At 37.6% G+C, this 20132-nt stretch overlaps 1 protein-coding gene across 1 annotated transcript in view; it reads right to left on the reverse strand.

Annotated features, from left to right (window-relative positions):
- The window catches only part of CRB1 (crumbs 1, cell polarity complex component), a 140137-nt gene that overhangs the window by 69761 nt on the left and 50244 nt on the right, over positions 1-20132 (reverse strand). Inside the window, exons 3-5 of the mRNA XM_026087853.1 lie at positions 11014-11598; positions 3331-3526; positions 515-654 (exon numbers count right to left, since the gene is read on the reverse strand). Coding sequence (XP_025943638.1) covers positions 515-654; positions 3331-3526; positions 11014-11598 — 921 coding nt within the window. The remainder of the gene's footprint in view (positions 1-514; positions 655-3330; positions 3527-11013; positions 11599-20132) is intronic.

The raw sequence follows: 20132 nt of genomic DNA on the forward strand, positions 1-20132 counted from the left end.
GGGTATTTTCACCTGATGTTGCAAGACAGAAGAACTTGCATTGATGACATGAAGGAAACCGGTTTCTCAATATCACACCTAGTTTAATTTTATTTATAAATAGCCAATCATTATTTTGCATGGAAATGTAAGTTTTTAGGCTGACTTAAATGTCATGTTAGTGAAGAGTAAAAAAGGGATGTTAACAGCAGTGACATTCATGTATCAAATGGGTTGAAGGATTAAGCATCCAGCTGGGAGGTGGATCTCAACTTCTAGTTAGGCTCCTGTCTTAACTCAATTATACTGGCAATTGCTCTGAAGAAGGCCTTTTCTTTTACTGTGCGTGGAAATCATTCCTTAGCAGGGAGAAATGAGTGACTTACCCATAGGGTTCTGGCTCATGATAAGTGAAGCCTATCTAACACCAAGCCCATAGAATATTTTTAAGTTTATGTAGTTTTATTGTATCAGCAAAGAATGAGGTCTTACTACAAAAGCAAAGAGGGCATTTACAGGAGAACTTAGAGCTTACCTGGCCAACAGTGACATGTATAACTGTCAATGCTGTCCTCACAAGTAGCATTATTGTAGCATGGTTGCGACCGACATAAGGGAATTAGGGTCTCGCAGTGTAGGCCTGTAAATCCAGTACTGGTACAGTTGCAACTGTACCTGCAACACAGAATGCCAGTGTTTAGGAAGAAGTCAAGATATCTGGCTCAGTTTCTAAATCTACACAGGCTTCCTATTTAGCTTTGGGTAACAGCTTGCACAGTTGAGTCCAGACTTGAGAGCACCATCTGGTGTTCTAGGAGAAACAAAAGAAATTTAGAATGGACAATGAGCCTTTTTCCTGAAAGACATGGTTTTGTTTTGGAACTACTTGTGAACTCAAATTGGTTTTGATAGGTAATTTCTTCTAAGAAAGTGATTTAAAAATTTTTTTTGAAAACTGTTTCTGTCACTTCTAGTGCAATTTTTGTAGGCTTAACATTATTCACAAAATGGAAAGGAAGAGATTCTGAGGAGAGAGAGAGAKATTTTCTTTGAAAAACTATTTTTTGTTGTTGTTAGGTTTCAATATAGAAATGCCAATTATTTGCATAGTTCCAATAATAACAGTAATACTAACTTCATTTTGATAGCAATACTACTATTGTGGGGTTAGAAGTAAACAAACTAGTATACATAAATATGAATATTTGAAATAATGAACAATGTACAGATAATGTCTGCTTTTTCTCAGGTGAGCTAATTATTACAAAATACATAAGACCTTGTGATTGTACTGTGATCTATCACAGCTCTTATGCTTAGGTCATGATCTAATTAAACACCTAAAGCTACACATGTCATAAGAAAAGACAGGCCTCTGCAAAATGACTGTGTTAAAATATGCGTAGCTGGATAATCTTTTCCTAATAATAATCAGAATCAAAAGTAAATTTAATTCTTATATGGCTTTCCTTTACATTAAAATGATACACTAGTTATTGTACAATTGAAATCATGGGGAATTTTGCTGAACATGAGATTTCTGAGTTTAATATCAGCGTCTTAGACTTGGAGTAAATATATGGAGGGAAAGCTATATTGCTGAATGTAAGAGAACGTCAGAGGACAACTGACTACTGCAGCCTAACAGACCAGCAAACGTAGACATTTTACTGCACTGTTTAAGTGTATACAAGCAAAAAGTCCTGGCAGGCCAGTTTATYACTAGTGTATGGATTATCCTTAAATCAAGATCAGAGAGGAATTAGGTCAGTTGGCATTTGAATTTAGGATATAAAATGTAATCAGGAAGATGTGAATTAGTAAAATTACTTTCATTCTGAAATATATTCTCCAATGGAGTTTTTTTTTGTTGTTGTTTTGTTTTTAGCTGTTTTTTTCACATATTTCCTCAATGTGCCTTCAATTTGGTGCTGTTCAGTTTTGTGGAGGAAGAGTTTGTGTCTTTTTTCCTTTGGTCTGGAATGAAGGAACAGTGAGGAATATTCATAACTGCTTAAATTGAAGCCCCACTTGTGTGCCCTCTTTCTGGCATATTTAAATGTTCCATGTTGCTGTGATCCTCCAGGAGTTCTGGAGGGCATCCTGCTTGCAGGCAGGCTGTGACTGAGGATTCAGTTGACTTAGTTAATTAAAAAAGTGAATCAGGGAGGTGAAAAGTCTCTGACTTATCACTCAGGCATACTAGAATGTTTTCATTTCAGGTGCATGGTAACCTCTTTCTCTCACTGCAGTCATGCTTTAGCAGCACTGGAAAATAGTAAATTGCTTTGTACTGTTCAGAGTCATTCAGTACTTCAGAAAAGAAATTCCACAAGGTTGTTGTAATGTCATAATACTGTACAAAAGCCCACTTCTAGAACATGATCTCTGTCCCCCTCTAAATTCAAGTTGAACATGCCTCTTGCTGACATGACTTTTCTGGCTGATTTTTGTGGAGTTAGTATCTTCAAAACTGCTTTATAAAAACTGGAAATGGAACAATACAGGACAAATCTTATACTGGTAACTTCAATGCCTGTATGAATATACTCATCAATTTTTTGGCTTTATTTTCTATAATGTACACTTTATGCATATATAATTTCTGGGTTTTAGAATCTCGTGCTGAGTATGCAAAGTGACTACCAAAGAATGAATGCCAGAGTTCTGGGCGCCCAGACTGCCCTTAGATCTCTAGGTAGAGTTATTAGCATTAGGTGAAGAAACTTACTTTTCTGTTGCTTTGCAATCTCCCTGTCTGTCTTTTTTTTTTTTTTTTCTCCTCCTCCCTTTCCCTCTCTCTCTTTTGTTCATGGGTTGCAGGTTGTTTTGAACAAGGAGCTGTTGTCCCGTATGCCTATAAAATACCTGGCAGACTTCCTAATGACGTCTATTACAATGGTAACTACTATTTATGTTTTTCTCTGCCTTTCTCTTCTAATGTTTCTGTCTATAAGTGTGGACAGCTGCCTTTGGCAAATTCAATTTTGTGCACGTTCACATCTCGCTTGGAAACTAAAGTTTGATGGACTATAGAAAAAGAATTGATCTTTAAGTGATAATTCCTCATGGCCAGATAAGCAACACATAAATATTCAGAAGTAAAAGTACAAATGTAAAAAATGTACTTCTCAGTTAATCTTTGCCATAATTTTTTTTTTTTGTCCTGCTGACACTGACACCAGACTTGCATTCTTTAATCCTTTCCAAATTTGAACTGAAATCAGTGCAGGATCAAGAAATGAAATCAATTTGCAATGAACTCAACTATCTAACAATTTAGGTTGTCATAGGACTTCAGTCTGTAAATAGAAAAGTTAAAAGCATGTCACATTATTGCAGAATATGTACCCATTGACACTGTCTGTACACTGTCCCCCATGGAGGCAGGGCTGACTGACACACTCATTGATGTTGGTTTCGCAGAGATCACCGAGGAATCCAAATGTGCAGAAGCAGGAGAAGCTCCCCAAGGAATCATGGCAGGTTCCACCATTTAGGCAAGGCTGTGATAAACACTCATCCATGTCCAGCTCACAGTTTGTACCTTCAAAATCAAAAAAGCAAGCAAACCCCAGACTTAGAAAAGAGTTAATTTTGGAGGTTTCTGCAAGGACTGTTTTAAGTGCAATATGCACATAATCTTTTTTTCAAGCAATTGCCTATTTTAAAAAGAAATTTACTCCTCAATGTGCACTGCAAGACTAGTTTTTTCTAGTTTTGGGAGAAGTTACAAAAGAACAAAATGGCTGTTAGTCACAAGGATAGATACAATACCAATTTTCTTAGTTTGAACATGGAAGCAGAGTGAACGAATTTTCAGATTATTCAAACCATGCTACTATCATATTTATATATTACAGAAGTGACTAGTCATTTAACGATCTTGGCAGAGTCCATTTAAGGCTGCACAGTTAATTGAATTAAACACAGTTAAAAATGCTCAGAGTAAAGATATGAGGCAGTGTCCCAATTAACTGCTTAATGTTTCTTAAGGTTTAGCAATGTGTAAATGAGGCCAGTCGATGCCATGCCGTGTTTGCAACAGGTCAGAATCTCGGAGCTGCTCTTCAGATATATTTGATGAGACTAAATCAATTCTAATATTAGTTTGCAACTATTTGTGATAATTGGCAGGTTAAGTCTACATTTCTTTTCCTCTGAATATTTGATAATTAATGCTTTGCAGCTTCTGCTCTGGGTATTCCAGGATTTTGTATGCTTATGCACTTATTTAGTATTTTGAGTAATAAACCATTATTTTTTTAATATAACTTTCACCTGCTGAGTCAATTTATTTTACCAACTGCAGTATCAGCCACTAAATGGATTAAAATGGAAAATTATAATGAAGAAGTTAGTTTTAAGTTGACTCCACTGTCTCTTATTTGGCTAACCAAAATCATAGAAGTATTGTAAAGAGTTTTCAGAATTTCCTATTCGAAAGGGAATCTACAACACTGAGACTAGGGTCCTTCTTTGGAGAGATGAGAATTTTTGTACAGGATGATTGGACAGGCTCTCAAAAGATGAGAACAGACGCATTTTGATTTATTGGTATTATGTTTGCAATTAGGTGCTCACCTCTGAGCCTTACATTTACTGTTTTTACCAGCTCTGCACTACTTTGGAATGTGTACATTCAAATTAAGAACACTTTTCCCCAAAACAGTGAGACTGCTAATATTCAGTGCTGTTACTTGATTACTAATTTACTTTGACTGTTTCAAATGTAGCCTCTTCATAAAAATCTGTATTACAGATAAATATCTGGAAATATCTTAACATATCAAAACAAAACTTGGAGATGGTATCTCTTAATTATTTTGTATTTAAACATAAAAGTCCATATATTCTAATGAAGTCTTCCACCTTTCTAGTTATTATGAAATATTTTTACTGTAATTTTAGAGAATGGATTTTTATAGTTTCTTGAAATGACACATAAAAAAACCCTAGATCTCAATCCTGTGCCTCCGGTTCAAGGTTCATTGATTCAGCTAGCCACTACTTTCAGTGGGAGGATTCCATGAGACCCTAATGCAGGAACTCTTATGGTTTTGTGGTAATGTACATCACATCCAGATATAGTGAGCAATCCCTCTGTGGTCATTGCCCTGTGAATTCACTGTAATTGTAAACAATGTGTTTGCAGAAGTATGTGTAGTGACCGTAAATCTGCCAGAGCTTGTTAACAGCTTACTCTGAACACTAAAAATCCTGTGACAAAACAGTCCTGTTCAACTGATCCTCAGTTCAACCAAATTTAAAACTACAGGCCTGAGAACAGCCTGACGATTAACATGAGAACACAGCGTTGTTTTGGTTCATGTCTTTAATCTATCAAGCCCAGTAACCTGCCTTTGGCAATGCTGCCTCAAAAGAAAACTCCTCTCCCTTTACAATGTACCTAGCCAATATGATATGCCATACAAACAGGGGGAATTCCTTCCTAGCCTTTATTGAATCTGCTAGCAGATTTTTTTTTTGTATGCGAAGAAAAGAGATGAAAAGACTAGACTTATATTTGCACCTCAGTCTAACATTCTGTCATAAATATGCTATATGCCAAATATCATATGGCAGAAAATAAAAAGCTCCAACAACCCCTTCCACAGATATTATGTAGGGCTAAGCCATTAAGAACGAAGACATTCTGTTTTAGAGCAGGCAGAGTATTTCAGCATATACTAAACCACACAAGTGGTTTGAATTGAAAGACTGAGAATGTGGATGTAGTAATATTTATAACTTGTGTGGATCCTTTGGAGAACTAGGATTATTTCTTATACGACTTGCTTTTTAAATAAGTACTACTGTGTGCTTCTTTGTACAGCCCCATTCAATTAAAGGTAAATGCATTCGAGGATGAAAGAGAAAGACAGCCAACATTTTCAGACTTGGCTACCTACAGATATTAAGTCACCTTCTGGTCAAAGATACTAGGGATTTGCAGACCCTAGGTGGGCCTGCACGTTCTTAGTACTGCTGGAAATCAGTAAGCCAGGTCACCCCTTCCACTCTTATGCATCTGTAGTGTTAAGCTCAAGAATGACACGAACAAAAGAAAGTCCTGACATTCTACAATCTGTATATATTAATCTTAAGTGCCATCATCTGGATGGAGTGTGTCAGCTGTGTTATAGTCATCAGGTTTAAGAGGGCAGGCAGAGAGTTCATATCTCTCCCTGCATCAAAAATAAATAGAAAAAATATGAATAATTAGAAAACTTATTATTAATCCCAAATTAGAGGGAGAGGGTTAATTTCTTGGAGTGAGAATTTGTCCTGCACACAGATCTGTATTAACTACCAGTTATCTGTATGTATGAAAAGACAGAAGTGGTTTCAGGTAGACAATTCGTTAGGTCTTATAACACCGCAATATCCTGACATAACAGGAGGAAATCAATGGGGCTAAATCCAATCAAAAATTTCAGTGCCCAGAAGTTAGGAACTGCAATATGTATACTTTAGAGTATGTGCCCTCAGCTAGTATTTCTTTTGAAAACCCTTTGAAAGGTGGCCACTAGTGCTGGTCTCCTCTCACATAATAGCCTTGTGAATAGAAATATCAACAGCAAGCTGGTAACCTGCGCTGAATTCTCTCCTCAGGTTGGTTAGGGTGGGAAGTGGGGAGTGTTGGTTTGAAACTTGAAAGTCGAGGAAGGAAACTGAGGCTCTCCACTTTGTTGGGAAGGCCTTGATCTGCTAGGCTAGGATATAAAAGGATATACGCTCTTGGTATATGTTTTGTGAATGCATAGAATACCCCCTGGATCAGGCCCCTTGAAGAATGTAAGTGCTGCTCTCTGCCTCCCTGCAAATCCTGGTGCGGTCAGGCAAGATCTCCGTGTCAGCTGCTACACTGGAACAGTGGCATGTATTGCACAACACAGATCTGCCGGAAGCAGAGGACAATTACTGTTGGATGGACAATGGTATCTGGTATTAATATGTGCAAGTTTATTGTGATACCACCATGAATTTTCTGGGAAGTGAGCTCTGTACTTGGGGTACTCCATCCCCTGGGAGAGGCTGTTAAGTGTCTCTCTGGGTGGCAAGGGATTCCCTTGCCCTGTCTCTCAGAGCACAGATCTGTACTGACCCACCTTGGTACTTCCCTGAGGAGGGGGAGAATTGCTGCTCTGAGTGGGAAGGGAGAGTACAGCCAGAGCACTGCCCTCTATTACTAGATGGGAGAGACAATGCAGGTAGCTCTATCCCATTGCTGGGCAGCAAGGTGATGTGAGGTGGAGACAAAGGCACAATGAGGCTGAGTGCAAAGCAAGGCATGGGAACAGTATTTTTTGTGCTGGTAATTTGAGAACTGAGTGCCTAAATGTCTGCTGAAGTTTTCATTTAACTGCCTAAGGCTTAGGATGCATCTACTCCTAAATATTTGCAKGGCATATACATTACTGATGAGAACACTGCATGAGAACTAAAGGATAGGTTTCATTTCATCAGGTAATATTGTACAGAATTGATCTCAGTTTTAGTTACACTGTAATAAAAGGTGTTGCGCAAAGAATGAATCTAGCCCATTATACCTATTTCATCAATCACTGAAACAGCTTTTCCTGTTTAAAGGGCATGTAGATGCCTCTAAAAATGGCTTTTTGAACTGCCATGTGCCCCTAACAGTTTATACTAAAATGTTCACTGGCAATGGAGGACTGGCTTCAGCTGTGTCTAGCAAGGTAATTAATGTGACTAGCTGTGGGTAACTAGCAGGCTCTTATACCATGCTCTGTCGGGGTGAATTAAAATTAAGTGCAGTTAGCACAATGGAAAAATAATGCAAATACCTAAGGTATTCCAACAAAACTTGGACAAACCAATTGAGTTTCATTATTTAACAGCTGTATGACACGTCTTGTAAATAATTTCACACATGCAGAGCATTATCATAGTAAACTGCAGATTTCATGCTAAATTCTCCAGTCTTTGGCTCTTGGTGCATTCTAACCTCTTTCATTTGTGTAAGAATTATGTGTGACATTTCTCAACTATTTTAAGAAGTGCAGCATACCAGTCATACAAAATAGCAGTCATAGTCCATGAAACAAGTAGCAACCAAAGCCTGTAACTCAAGCATTTGGTTAACATTACTGCTGTAAATTTAGTGTACATTCTCTGCCTGCATATCAAAAGATATAACCTTTTTAACATCTTAGGGAAATGAGATGAGGCTGGATGACTTCCCACAATAACTCATGGTGTCAGGCCAGGATAATAAGGGTTGGCAAGATCCCCTGACAGAGTAAATGTGGATTTTTATTACCACTGGGGACACCTTGGGACTTTCATTCAGTAATTCTTCTGGCTTGTGCATTTAACACAACTCACAGCAAGGTGCAGAAAATAACAGGAAAAATGCTTCTGATAAATCATTTGGTTAAGTAGCCTTTAAAAGCTGGTATTTTACTGCTGAAGGAATAGTCAGCTGCTTCTTTAAAGAATTATTATTATTAGCTGCTTTGCTGCTGGAAGCCCTGTCTGAGCTGTATGTCAAAACACTGAAATCTTTTCTGCTTTACATTTTAGAACTCTTTTCTTCCTTGGCGCTCTCATTTCTTAACTCTGCTTGTCCTGATTGCAGAGCACTCAGAGTGACACTGCTTGATTTTGGTGTGGCCAAAGAGCAACAGCCTGAAAAATAGAATTTTATGATAAAAGTGGAGTGACTCCAGCAGAGTGAGTTTCCTCCAACAGTTTGTGTTGATTTCAGTCTTCATTTGTTTTTGTTTGGGCTTCATTATTTTACCATATTTTCTTCTGCTTTGTCTCTAAGGTTCATATTCTGTCTTTCAAACTGAGTTCCTAGGCTATAGATCCAGTCCTGGACTCACTAATGGTGCAGGTTTAACAAATACAGTTTCCTGACTACAACAGGAGGTCTGAGTTGAGTCTGATCATTTCAGAGTAACCATGCTGACTGTTAATAGGTTTTTCCTTCCTTCTGCTCTTTGGCTCTCCTAGTTGCATAGTTTTCCCATCACTTGGCCTAGGCTCAGACACCTACCGGCAGCAGCAGGGTGGCAAGGAAGGCCACAAGTTTCCCTCAAATAACATTCTCTTTGCTCATGAGGGATATTAACTGAGTGCTGGCTTCCAGCTGAATGCTGTGTCAGACACTGGAAAGCTGCTTTTTACCTCTGACTTCCCCTCCCTCATGGGGCTTTTGGGATGGGGTTTTAAACCACATGTCTTATTTCTTATTCATTTGCATCAGTTGAAGCAGTAGGTGTTTTTTCCCAATATTTTTCTGCTGTATGATTTTTTTTTTTTTAACCTGATGGCAATCTGCCACTAAAATGTCTCCCCTTTTTAATGATTCAGTGTGCTATCTCTTGCAGTCCTATCCCTGAACAGAGCTTTGAAATTTGAGGGGAACTGTCTCCTAGAACTATTATAGGCCCTCCAGCAAAGGAAGTAGGCAAGAAATATCCTGCTCATGTCTTAAAAATGGGACCATACAAAATAGAATTTTCCAAAAATGGGCAGTTTGGAAACCTGATAATACTCTTTCTTCTTTTTAATTTATATAATATTCCAGTTTCAAATGAATATTCTGTTTCTGGGAAGGGCAGAGGAGAGGAGTAATAATTAGTCAAAAAGTTAAATTTACACAGGTCAAGCAATGAGTTCCGAGTATGTGTGGCCGCTGTGTGTGTGGAGAGATGGGTTTTGCAGACGTAGTGGCACACTTCTCACTTTCCTGTTTCTGTTTGGAAAGATAAAAGCTTGGCTGTAATCTCTGTTTTTCTCCATCAGCAGGATACATTTTTTCCCTAGTCCTTGGTGTTTTGCCCTATTCTGGTCTTGAAAAATCTTTCTTACTAGGCTGTCATACCACGCTTATTGTTTTTGTATCTGAGTTCATAGTTCCCACTGATACCCAGACTTCTAACTCAACTGAGAAGTTCACTATATGGCACTCTAAAAGTTCTCATTTTTGAACTAAAAACCTGAAGAATGAGAAATGGGGTGTATAGGTAAATTTTTCTTGATTAGATGAACTGCTAACCTCCATTCTTGACAAATGTCCATTCTTCTAGAATGTCCAGCTGTAACTTCCTATCTCATACAAAATAGCCAGTGCTCTATAGAGGAGGAAGAGGTGCTTTTTTGAATGTCTAGAACCCACTGAAATATTGCTCCTTATTTTATCCCCAGAAAGAGCATCTAACACAAATTTTAGAAACTTAGTCCATGTCAAAAAGGAAGAACATTTACCTGGGGATTCAGTCAGATTGTTGATCAAGGAGTCATTTAGAAGAATAGTAAAAGGGGAAATTATGAGTTATATGGCATCAGTAGGTTATATAGCTTAAAAATCAGCACAATGAAACCAGAAGGGCATATCCATTTTTAGAACTGATGTTGAGGAAAAAGGATAAATTAATTTATTTTGCCTTAAGTTCCAGCAAAGTAGAAGAGGAAAGAGGCCTATTAGCTATAGTGGATAAAGGAAAGCTGACAGAAGATGTAGAAAGTCTAAATTAGGTGTTTTGAAAATCTCCAAACATGATACCTTTCCTCAGAAAAGGTTAAAAAAAAAAGGGGGGGGGGGGAGATTTTAAAGAAAAATGCTCCTGAAAAGCAAATGTAAAGATTTAAGAGTACAGTTTGTTGCGGTTAGAAAATCAAGCAAGTCTAAGTAGATCTAATCTTTAAAATATCACTGTCAAACATATATTTTGGTCCTCAGACAAAACCTGTGTATAGCATTCTGAGGGCATGTGTTTTCAGAATGTTTCTTTTAAAAGAAAAATTAACCTAGGCCTTGATCTTCATGGAACTTCTCTGTAGATTTTGGGAAATGTGAGATTTCTTTAATTCTTCTCTATCTAGCACTAGTTCACAGTGATAAGATAACCCATAATGCATCAACACCCACTAGAGCTGGAGCCAATGCAGTAATGCAAATATAACCAAATAAGTGGGAGGGGGAAATAAATCTTGGAACATTATGCATGGTTGTTCTCCATGACACACACACAAAAAGTTGTTTTTAATAGTGCTTACCCGTGTACCCAAGTGGACAGATGCAGTCATACCTTCCTATCTGGTTCAGACAYGTTGCCCCATTCAGGCATGGATCTGAAACACATTCATTCACTTCCAGGTCACAGTGCTTGCCTTGATAGCCTGGGACACAGTAGCAGGAGTATTCATCAACCCCCTCCCTGCACACTGCTCCATTGTGGCATGGTTCAGAAATGCATTCATCAAAATCCACTTCACAGAGAGTACCTGTGTAGCCTGCATGACAAAGGCAGGTAGGACCAGCCAGGCCATTTTGGCAAGTGCCTCCATGTTCACAAGGGTTTGTGTCACACACACTGATGGCTATTTCACAGGTAGTTCCATTATACCCAGCAGGGCACTCACAAGTAAAGCTGAGGTTTCCAGCAGAGCTTGAACAAGTACCATTTTGAAGACAAGGGTTTGAAGAGCAAGGATCGTAGGTTTTGTTGCAGAGTTCCTCCACAGTGTCAACTGATGTGTCTGCACAACGGCAGGTATCATCTTTATCACCAGCAACGCATGTAGAGTTCTTTTGGCAAGAGTTTGACAGGCACCTGGAATCATTTCTCATGCAAAGTGACTCTAGAAAGGAAAAACAAAAACCCATGAGAACTTCCAGAGCACTTGGAGTAAAACAGAAAGAAGTACAACCCTTACCACAACTTTGTTTCAAAATTAATAGTTCCAGTTGTTGGCTGTTGAGAAGAAAACAGAACTGATAACTGCATGCAGTGGGTTAATAAAAATAGAACAAATAACACTATCAAAATATGAGTAGGTTGTGAGTCTTGCCTCTTCCAACAGCCGTGGTTGGTCAGGGTTGTAAATTCATTGCTTAACACAACAACACTGTTGCAGATATATCTGATCAACAGAGACAACCAACAATAGGAAATGTATTTAGGTATTTCTAAGACAATATCTTTTTATTAGAAGAAGGAGTTGAACCACTTCTTTTCAGTTCAGTATCAGTTTGGTTTCTGGTGTGGTGGAAGTTGTTTTTATTGGAGTTCAACAAAACTGAATGACTCGGGTGCAGTTTGAGCTCAAGTGATTCAATCCATTATGCCCTTGGATTTTATTTTTGACTTCCTGATTAGAAGAGTATTTTGACATTTATATAGCACTTCTATTACAAAGGATCTCCCAAACACCTGAGATACAAAATAGTTTCTTCTTTGCTCTCTGAGTGCCATCAGGCTGGAAGGACATGGTGAACATGGTGTAAACATTTTCCCACACACACCTCCAGGAACTGAGGATTAAAGGCAACTTGGAGTTGCCTTGCTGCTGTAAAGACTGGCAGATAGTAATAATGGCTATTTCTTACTTCCCAGTCAAGGGATCTTGACCAGACCAGAATTGCTCATAACCCACAATTGAGAAATGCTAATACAGTTAAAGTAGTGAAGGATGTTCTTTCCAGTCAAAGAAAACAAGAATTTTGCCATGAAACTGTATGATTTTTATCATGATTAATCATCTCCCTAACATAAGAAATGTCAGCATTCAGATGAAGTTATGAGTAGAGCACATGCAAGTATACATAAACTACTTCTAATTTAGTGTTAGGGATACCAAGCAATAGCAGTGAAGATGCCAAATACAGAGCATCTGAGGTAGGTGAATTGACCTTGGCTGAATCCTGCTACCATAGCTACACTGCCCATAGTATCAAGTGAGCTAGATTAAAGCTTGAATACATTTATATGTGCTGTAATTGGATCTCCCAGTTGCAACATAGATATAGGTGAAGAGTGCAATAGGGTTCTAGTGATCACTAACATCATCTCCTCATAATGTCATGTTGCTTCTGTCATGATATAACAATGTATCAGTATAGGTCAGTGGAAATGGTGTTAATCATCATCAGTACACTTCCTGCAGCATTTGGGAATTTTGTCGTTCAGACATAACCTGATTCAAGGCTGCTGGAGATGGCAAGATCTGAAGAGATGATTGCAGACATGGTGTTTAGAGGCTAAACTTACGAATGCTTAGGAGGTACCAGTGGAAGAAATCCTGGAGTTGCCTGCAAATAGTTTGCTAGTGATATGAAACAACAGCAGATCAAATCTCATAGACACTGATTGCCCATGAATGGAGAGAAGTAAGTCAAGTGGTTATTTACTGGTATAAACCACCTAGAAGAGAGGGAGGATATAAATACTGATTTAAGAAACCAAATACATGTATGTATAGCATTTTAATTTGTACCGAGCAGACTGGAAAATCTGATTTAAAGTATAGTAAATAGAGTTTTATCCAGTACAATTTTTTCTTTTGCAACTGATTCCCCCCGTATTATAAGGAAATCCTCTACCATATAGTGAACATCTGAATACCACCACACTTCTCCAGTGATTATGCTGTGGCATTCCTCAAAATATATGAGCAGTAAAAYTGTAAACAAATATTCTGCATACCACTAGAGGAAAAAATTTATGTTTGTATCACAGGAAAAAAAATGCAGTCATATCTTGGCTGAGACTCTATTAAATAAAGCAGAACATTTCCTCCAGAAAGAAGGTAATGATTCAGAAGGGAAATATTCATGTGGGCTGGAGAATGAAAGTTGTATTAAACAATCTGTATGCTAGTCTTCAAAATGTCCTATTTTCTTCTTTCAGCTTTTACATTTATTCTGGAGCCATATTTGGATATAAAAAGTATAGGTTTCTTCTATTAAATTAACTTGAAAATGGATGGCAGAATGGTGTATGTGCAAATGGGGTGTTGTGGATGAGTTGAACTTTTCAGAAAAATTCAGACCGATCTCCAATTTCTCTCCAGTTCTCGGGACTGAGAGTCAGGATACTGGACTCAATAGAAAAGGAGATGGGCATGAAAGAGAAGGAGCATGCAGAGACACTTATAAATAACTGGAGCTCGATCAATGCTGACAAAGCCGTGGGACAGAACCATGGCTGACTGGGAAACTGAAAAGCCAGGATCGATCAGCTGAGAATAATAAACATCAACTGAGGATAGTCAGAGAGGACAAAATGAGTGATGAGGCCACATTTTTCATAATGTATATTTTAATATGTAATATAATTTAACTTGGTTCTAGTCCCAGGAAGGAGATGTAGAGGAAGAAAGCCTAAGAAGGCCTTATCGGCTCAGAAAAGACTTACACAGCTTACACAGATGTGACACTATGCTGATAAATATGGAAACTGGAAAAGTGAGTTTTGCTTCCTACTTTCGGCTTCTGACTTGAGATGTACAGAATCACAAAATGGCTGAGGTTGGAAGGGACCTTTGGAGATCATCTAGTCCAACTCCCCTGCTCAAACAGGGTCACCTAGAGCAGGTTGCCCAGGACCATGTCCAGATGGTATGTACACATGAGCAATAGTGCCTCTGAGAACAAAAATCATCAATTTGAATGAACCTGGTGGTTGTAAATGCATACGTTCATTGAGTGAAGTACCTAATTAATATTTGTTCAAACAAGTTGAATGGAGCTTGATGTAGTAGCATAGATGGCAACAGTGACATCATGATTTAAAACAAATCAAAAATGGTCTTAAGGATTACATAGAAATATTATTTCTTTGGTGTTTTGGGGGGTTGCATGTATAAGGAAAACCTGAGAAATGTTTTTGTTTGACCTATTTTTAGTTGTTCTGATGCTCATATTTACCAGAGGTACTGAGGAGAAGTACCTAGAAAAAGGTATGATCTCTTCTAGGTAAAGATAATCTTTATTTAACACAGATGAAGATAGACCTCATTAAGAAAGAAAGCCAAGAATTGATTAGCAGATTGAGAGCTGGAGCTTTACCTCCAGTTATCTAAAGCAAAAACAGGAAAAAAAATAGTACCTCTAATTTAGCTCACTTTTAAAACACTTTTCTCTCATTTGTTAACATTCAGTTTTGCACTGAGAGCAAATATTGCATCCCTATGCTATGTCATTTGTATATTCCCCAGCTCACAGCACTTACTGAATGCAAAATTCAAGGTAACAGACTGGCCATGGGTGTAGATGACTTGCTCCACAGTCAGCAGTATCACAGACTTCTTCTCAGCACACTCTTATGTTCTAATACCCCGCTTTACATATATGTGTATATTATCCATGTATTTAGTTTCTTCTCTTTACCCTGGATAATCAAAAGTTGCCTGTATCTATTTTACGTAATCTATTATGTAATCTACTAATTAGAGTTAAAATGAGCTGGACTGAGTTCCTTAGGAAATTTTTCATCTTACATTTTTCTTGGGATTGAGCAACTTTATTTAAAGAGCTTGCCTTTCACACTATCTACTTAAAATTCATTAAAATTGCATGTATAAAATGCATCTGAAGAAATTAGACTATGATTAAGTTATAACTTTGTCTAACTACCGTACTTCGTAAACTGCAAGAGTTCAGGTCAATCATTCAAGTATTTCTTGAGCAGAACCACTGTGATATGAGAGGAAATTTAGTTAATTACTATTGTCCCTTCAGAGTTAATTTGCATGCAACAACTCAGTATGTTGTAATGACTGTGTATGAGAGAAGCTGAAGAATTTGCCTGTTTGCAGTTCTGATAGCAACATACTAGCTTTGAGCATTGGTACTTATAAAGTTTCAGAGTTCACTGAGGCATTAATAGTGGGTGGAAATGAGAGAAGAGGAAAGGAAGCCCTTAAAGCATAGTCAGCAGTGAAGGCAACCAATTTGTCTCCAAAGTGACACCACAACGCGGAAAATAGGAAACAATAAGCCTTTCCTGGATTTTTTTTTAAACTAGTATTTTAACTTTTACTCATCTGGCTTTTGTAAAACAAACTTCCTATGCAGAAATTGCTGATGGACAATTCAATGTAAATGTGTTTGTTCCAATAGTGCCTGGAGGATGTTTTTGTTTGATTTGTTTTAAAAGTTTACAGGAAAACACTAAGGGACCTCTTGAGTTTTGTTTCTCATGTGCTGTGCCATGGGTTTTATTATTTGTGTAGTTCTTGAGGAACACGAGTTCTGACGTTCTTGGCAGAGATGTAATTACTGTTGAGTTTTAGCTTGCTCATGATTTAAAGACTAGGATCAAGAGTTTTTGTTAGGGATACCATACAGTAGTTTTGCCCCAGCAGCAAAGATGCATCTCAAAGAGGTAATCATTAAAGAGCATGTAATTATCAAGTATCAAGCTGTGGTTATCAAATGGTATGCATTTTACCAGGGTGTTTCTATGATTTTTTGGCAGGAGTCATGGTCCTAAATGACATGTGTATGTCAGAAAATCCTTGGACCCTGGATTCACAGTCAGAGCACCAATTTCCACCCACTTGAGAAAAGTTATTTACACTACATCCCTGCCTCCCAAAAGGAAACTCAGTTGCTCTGCTGCACTGGAGTAAAGTGGAAGGATGGGTTTGGAAACCTAATGCTATTCAGAACTACATGGAAATGGTAGAGGAAAAAGAATGTAATGTGGAAGGTGAACACCTCTGTGCTCTGAGATGTGATGTGGTAGAGCATAATGGTGTCTAACGCAAAGGCTGGCTCAGTCTGAGCTGATGATTGAAGAATATTCTTTACTACATATGCAGAAAGAGATGTAAGAAAAGGAAATAAATGTTTCAGTGTTGTCGGGAGCTTGACTTTTGGTAACGTTGCATAGGGATAACCCGAAAAGGCCTCATGTTCTAGTTCCGATACACATAGGAGTCATTTTCATTCTTAAACAATTAAGATCACTTAAGCAGTGACTTGTTCTGACAGAGATTCTTAAAATTTGTATTTAATGTTAGAAACATTGAAACAAAATGCTGATCACTTTGGATTTACACTGACTGACATTTGAAGTAATTATCAGTCTCTTTATAAACATCAATACATTAATCTAATTACTAGAGGAATTAGTGACAAGCATTTTACCCCATGTTTACATTCTTTTGATATAGATGAGATGTTTGGCAGTATATTCAGAAGACGAAACGCATTAGATTTGCCTAGAGTTTTCTCTGCAAAATTCTTTGCAGTAAAGCTTGCCACCTACTGGAAAATTATCAGTACTACTACAAGTATGTCAATAGTCTATAGAGAGCTGACACAAACCGTTACATGTAACATCCAGAAAGAGAGGGTCGGTTGGATAAGCTTACTTAAGTTTATTGAAGTGATGTTGTTTGTACATGAATAATTGAGATCATGTAACTAATTAGCACTAAAAATGCACGATTTTGGTCTAGCAATGACTTCCTAGCGACCCAGAACTGCTGTAACGATGCAAAACAATATTGTTTATGATGTTGGAAGTGCATGACAATGACAATGTGCATGACAATGACAGCGTATGAGGGAAAAATTAATTTAGTGGTAAAGTTAACATATACAGGGCAGGAGTTCTGAATGGGCCAAGGCAATCTGGCACAGATGTTCTGACTCCTGATGAGAAGACTAGTGATTCTCAGTAAAGCAAGTATTTTGAAGCACTTACCCTCAAATCTTTTCTAATTGAGAATCCTGAGGATTTCTTCTAGATTCAGTTTGATTTGGAGAGCTATAGAATTCATGTAGGCTTTTAAAAGTGTTCTGCCATCTTAGATTCATAAAATCAAAAGTAAAGTAAATTGATGATCCCCAATTTTAAGAATCTGATCAGCAATCTTTGTTAGCATTCAAAGGCCATAAACAAAACCTAGCAAAGTTTGTTGGGCTGTTTTTGACATAAATATTCTTCAGCAAAGACTTGTTTTTTCTGGGCATGATTCTTCCTACTAGTTGGTGGAATATCATAATTGTCAGCAGGATTTTAAATGAAATTTCAATTACCACTAATCACATTATTATGACCTTGAGTCCACTTGAATCTGTTCATGTCTGGACTTTGCTAATCAGTTCAATATACCTGCAGGCTGCTTGTAATTGCAGTGCTATTCTTCAAATGTGCCTTTTTTCCCCTGAAGCTTTGAGCTTTACAGAAGCTCTCAACACTAACAGCTTCAGAGTCTTTTTACATAACCTGCAGAGATTTTTTTGACCTTCTTAACAGAGGTGGTCTATTTTCTAGAAAAAAAATTCTTTCTACCAGAAGATAACTAACTTCTTGATAGCCATATAGTCATCAATATTGACAAGTCTGCTGTGCTTTGGGAAAGGCTTTTTTTTTTCTTTTTAACACAGAGCTATTATTTCACACCTTTTTTGAATTAAAACTAGGAAGCTACACCAGGTAATACAGGTCACAGCAAAATCTGACATTTTGTTCTTAACTCACACATTTTGGAATCGAATGTACTGTATAGCAGAAAACCAGTCATGCCCTAGCTGGAGGGAAACTAAGGCAAGGCAACATCCTCTAACATCTAAACCTTGTTAAAGACACACATATTAAGGTACATGTCTGTTGCTGTGTCTCTAATCTTCCTTTCTCCTGCTGTAATGCATATGCTGGTCTAGAAGTTGAGAAATTAAACTTTAAAAATATTCCTAAGGAAACAATGATCAAATTAGGAAATAGGAAAAAAATTTGTTCTCTTTTAAAAAAAATCAACCCAGAAAATATGTGCTTTTTTTTTTAATGTGCTAAAATAACTGGTAATATTGATGTCTTGGTTGTTGTCGGTCATTTTGACAGACAAAATTTCACTGGAATAGATGAGGTAACAGTTGCTTCTCTTAGCGCTATTATTTCACTCTGTCTTCTGTTGACTCAGCAACAGCACATAGTATTTGTTCACAGGCTTGCAGTAGAAGGTTTACCTTATAACCAAATAATTTCACTAGAGAATGATGGTGTAACGTATTCCCAAGGATTCAAATAGCTCTGTGTCTGGAGTTAGAAGTCAGAACCTTCAATGCTTGTGTTCATTTATTGTCTAAAATTTGCCCCTGAGATGTTAAAACAAGTGTGTGAATCTGTGTCACTGAAATATCAGTCTCTGTGACTTTAGTGAGATCTTGAAATAATTAGCATTTAACTGGAAATATTCGAGTATTGCCCAAGGCATTTAGTGCTGCATTGAAGAATGGTTGGCTTTGGTATAACTAGGCATATCTCAGTTTATCTGCAGTGCACTGTGACATAGAGATACAGTTCATCACTATGACAATAACTTCCTTGCAAAGACAGCCTTAGAAAGTTGTGGGTGTGCATATATATTCAATCTTGAAATGCTACTTGATATATCTTGAAGAACCAGGGAAGAGATGAGCACAGCTGCATAATCTACAGTGACAGAAATTGGGATCAGATACCTTCACCATGGACTGAAAGGAAGAAATGCCATGTGCGGATCAGCATTTGGCAGATGGGAAAGAAAAGGACATAAGAACATGCCATTCAGGATTAAGCAAAGCCAGGTAAGGGCTATCTTAGCCCTCAAAATAGCTTTTCCATTCTGATTCTCTGTGAATAGATCATTTCAGTTTTTCCACACAGTTCTGATTTCCAGACTGAAGACTCAAACTTTTTAAATCTTGAACTAATGCTACTTTATTTCTTCCCTGCCCATCTTCCTACCCATTTGTGTATTGCAACCTTCACCCTAATTTCACTCATTGCTTCTCTGCTTTTCCACAGTCTCAATTATTTAATGCAATGAGCATTTTATAGTTACTGTGGTGTCATTTCTCCTTTCCAACCTTCACCTAGAAGGGAAGTGCCACTCCCTAAGACCTGACCTGCTCTATACATAGTTTGGAATTATCTGCTTAATGTACTTGGGAAGGTATAAACATACTTCTGACAAACAAGCAAGCACTTGTCATTGTGGCTACACATATTGTGGTCATAAAGGGTTAATCTTGAATCTTTTTACTTCAGTTGTATGTCCAAAACATCCTAACATGTTGTTATAGAAACCACTTTCAGAGTTTAAATCTTGAATCAAGATTATTGCCATAGTAACCACCGTCACACACACACAGAGGCACAAAAGAAAAAAAGGCAGTTACTCAAAATATTCTGCTTCTGTTGAAAAGGCCAATTTTGTTCTCAAATACATTTGTACCAGCAGAAACAAGAAGAGTAAATTAGCTACATATTTACTGAAGCAGAAGTACTGTATACAGTATATTAGCATAACAACCGAATAGCATTACAATTTTAAAATATTGTTTAGGAAACACTTAAAGATCAAAGCTATTTGTGAGTCAAATTACAGAATTGGTTGTC

The sequence above is a fragment of the Apteryx rowi genome, unplaced genomic scaffold, assembly GCF_003343035.1.
Source record: "Apteryx rowi isolate R43461 unplaced genomic scaffold, aptRow1 scaffold_74, whole genome shotgun sequence".
NCBI classification, from domain to species: Eukaryota; Metazoa; Chordata; class Aves; order Apterygiformes; family Apterygidae; genus Apteryx; species Apteryx rowi.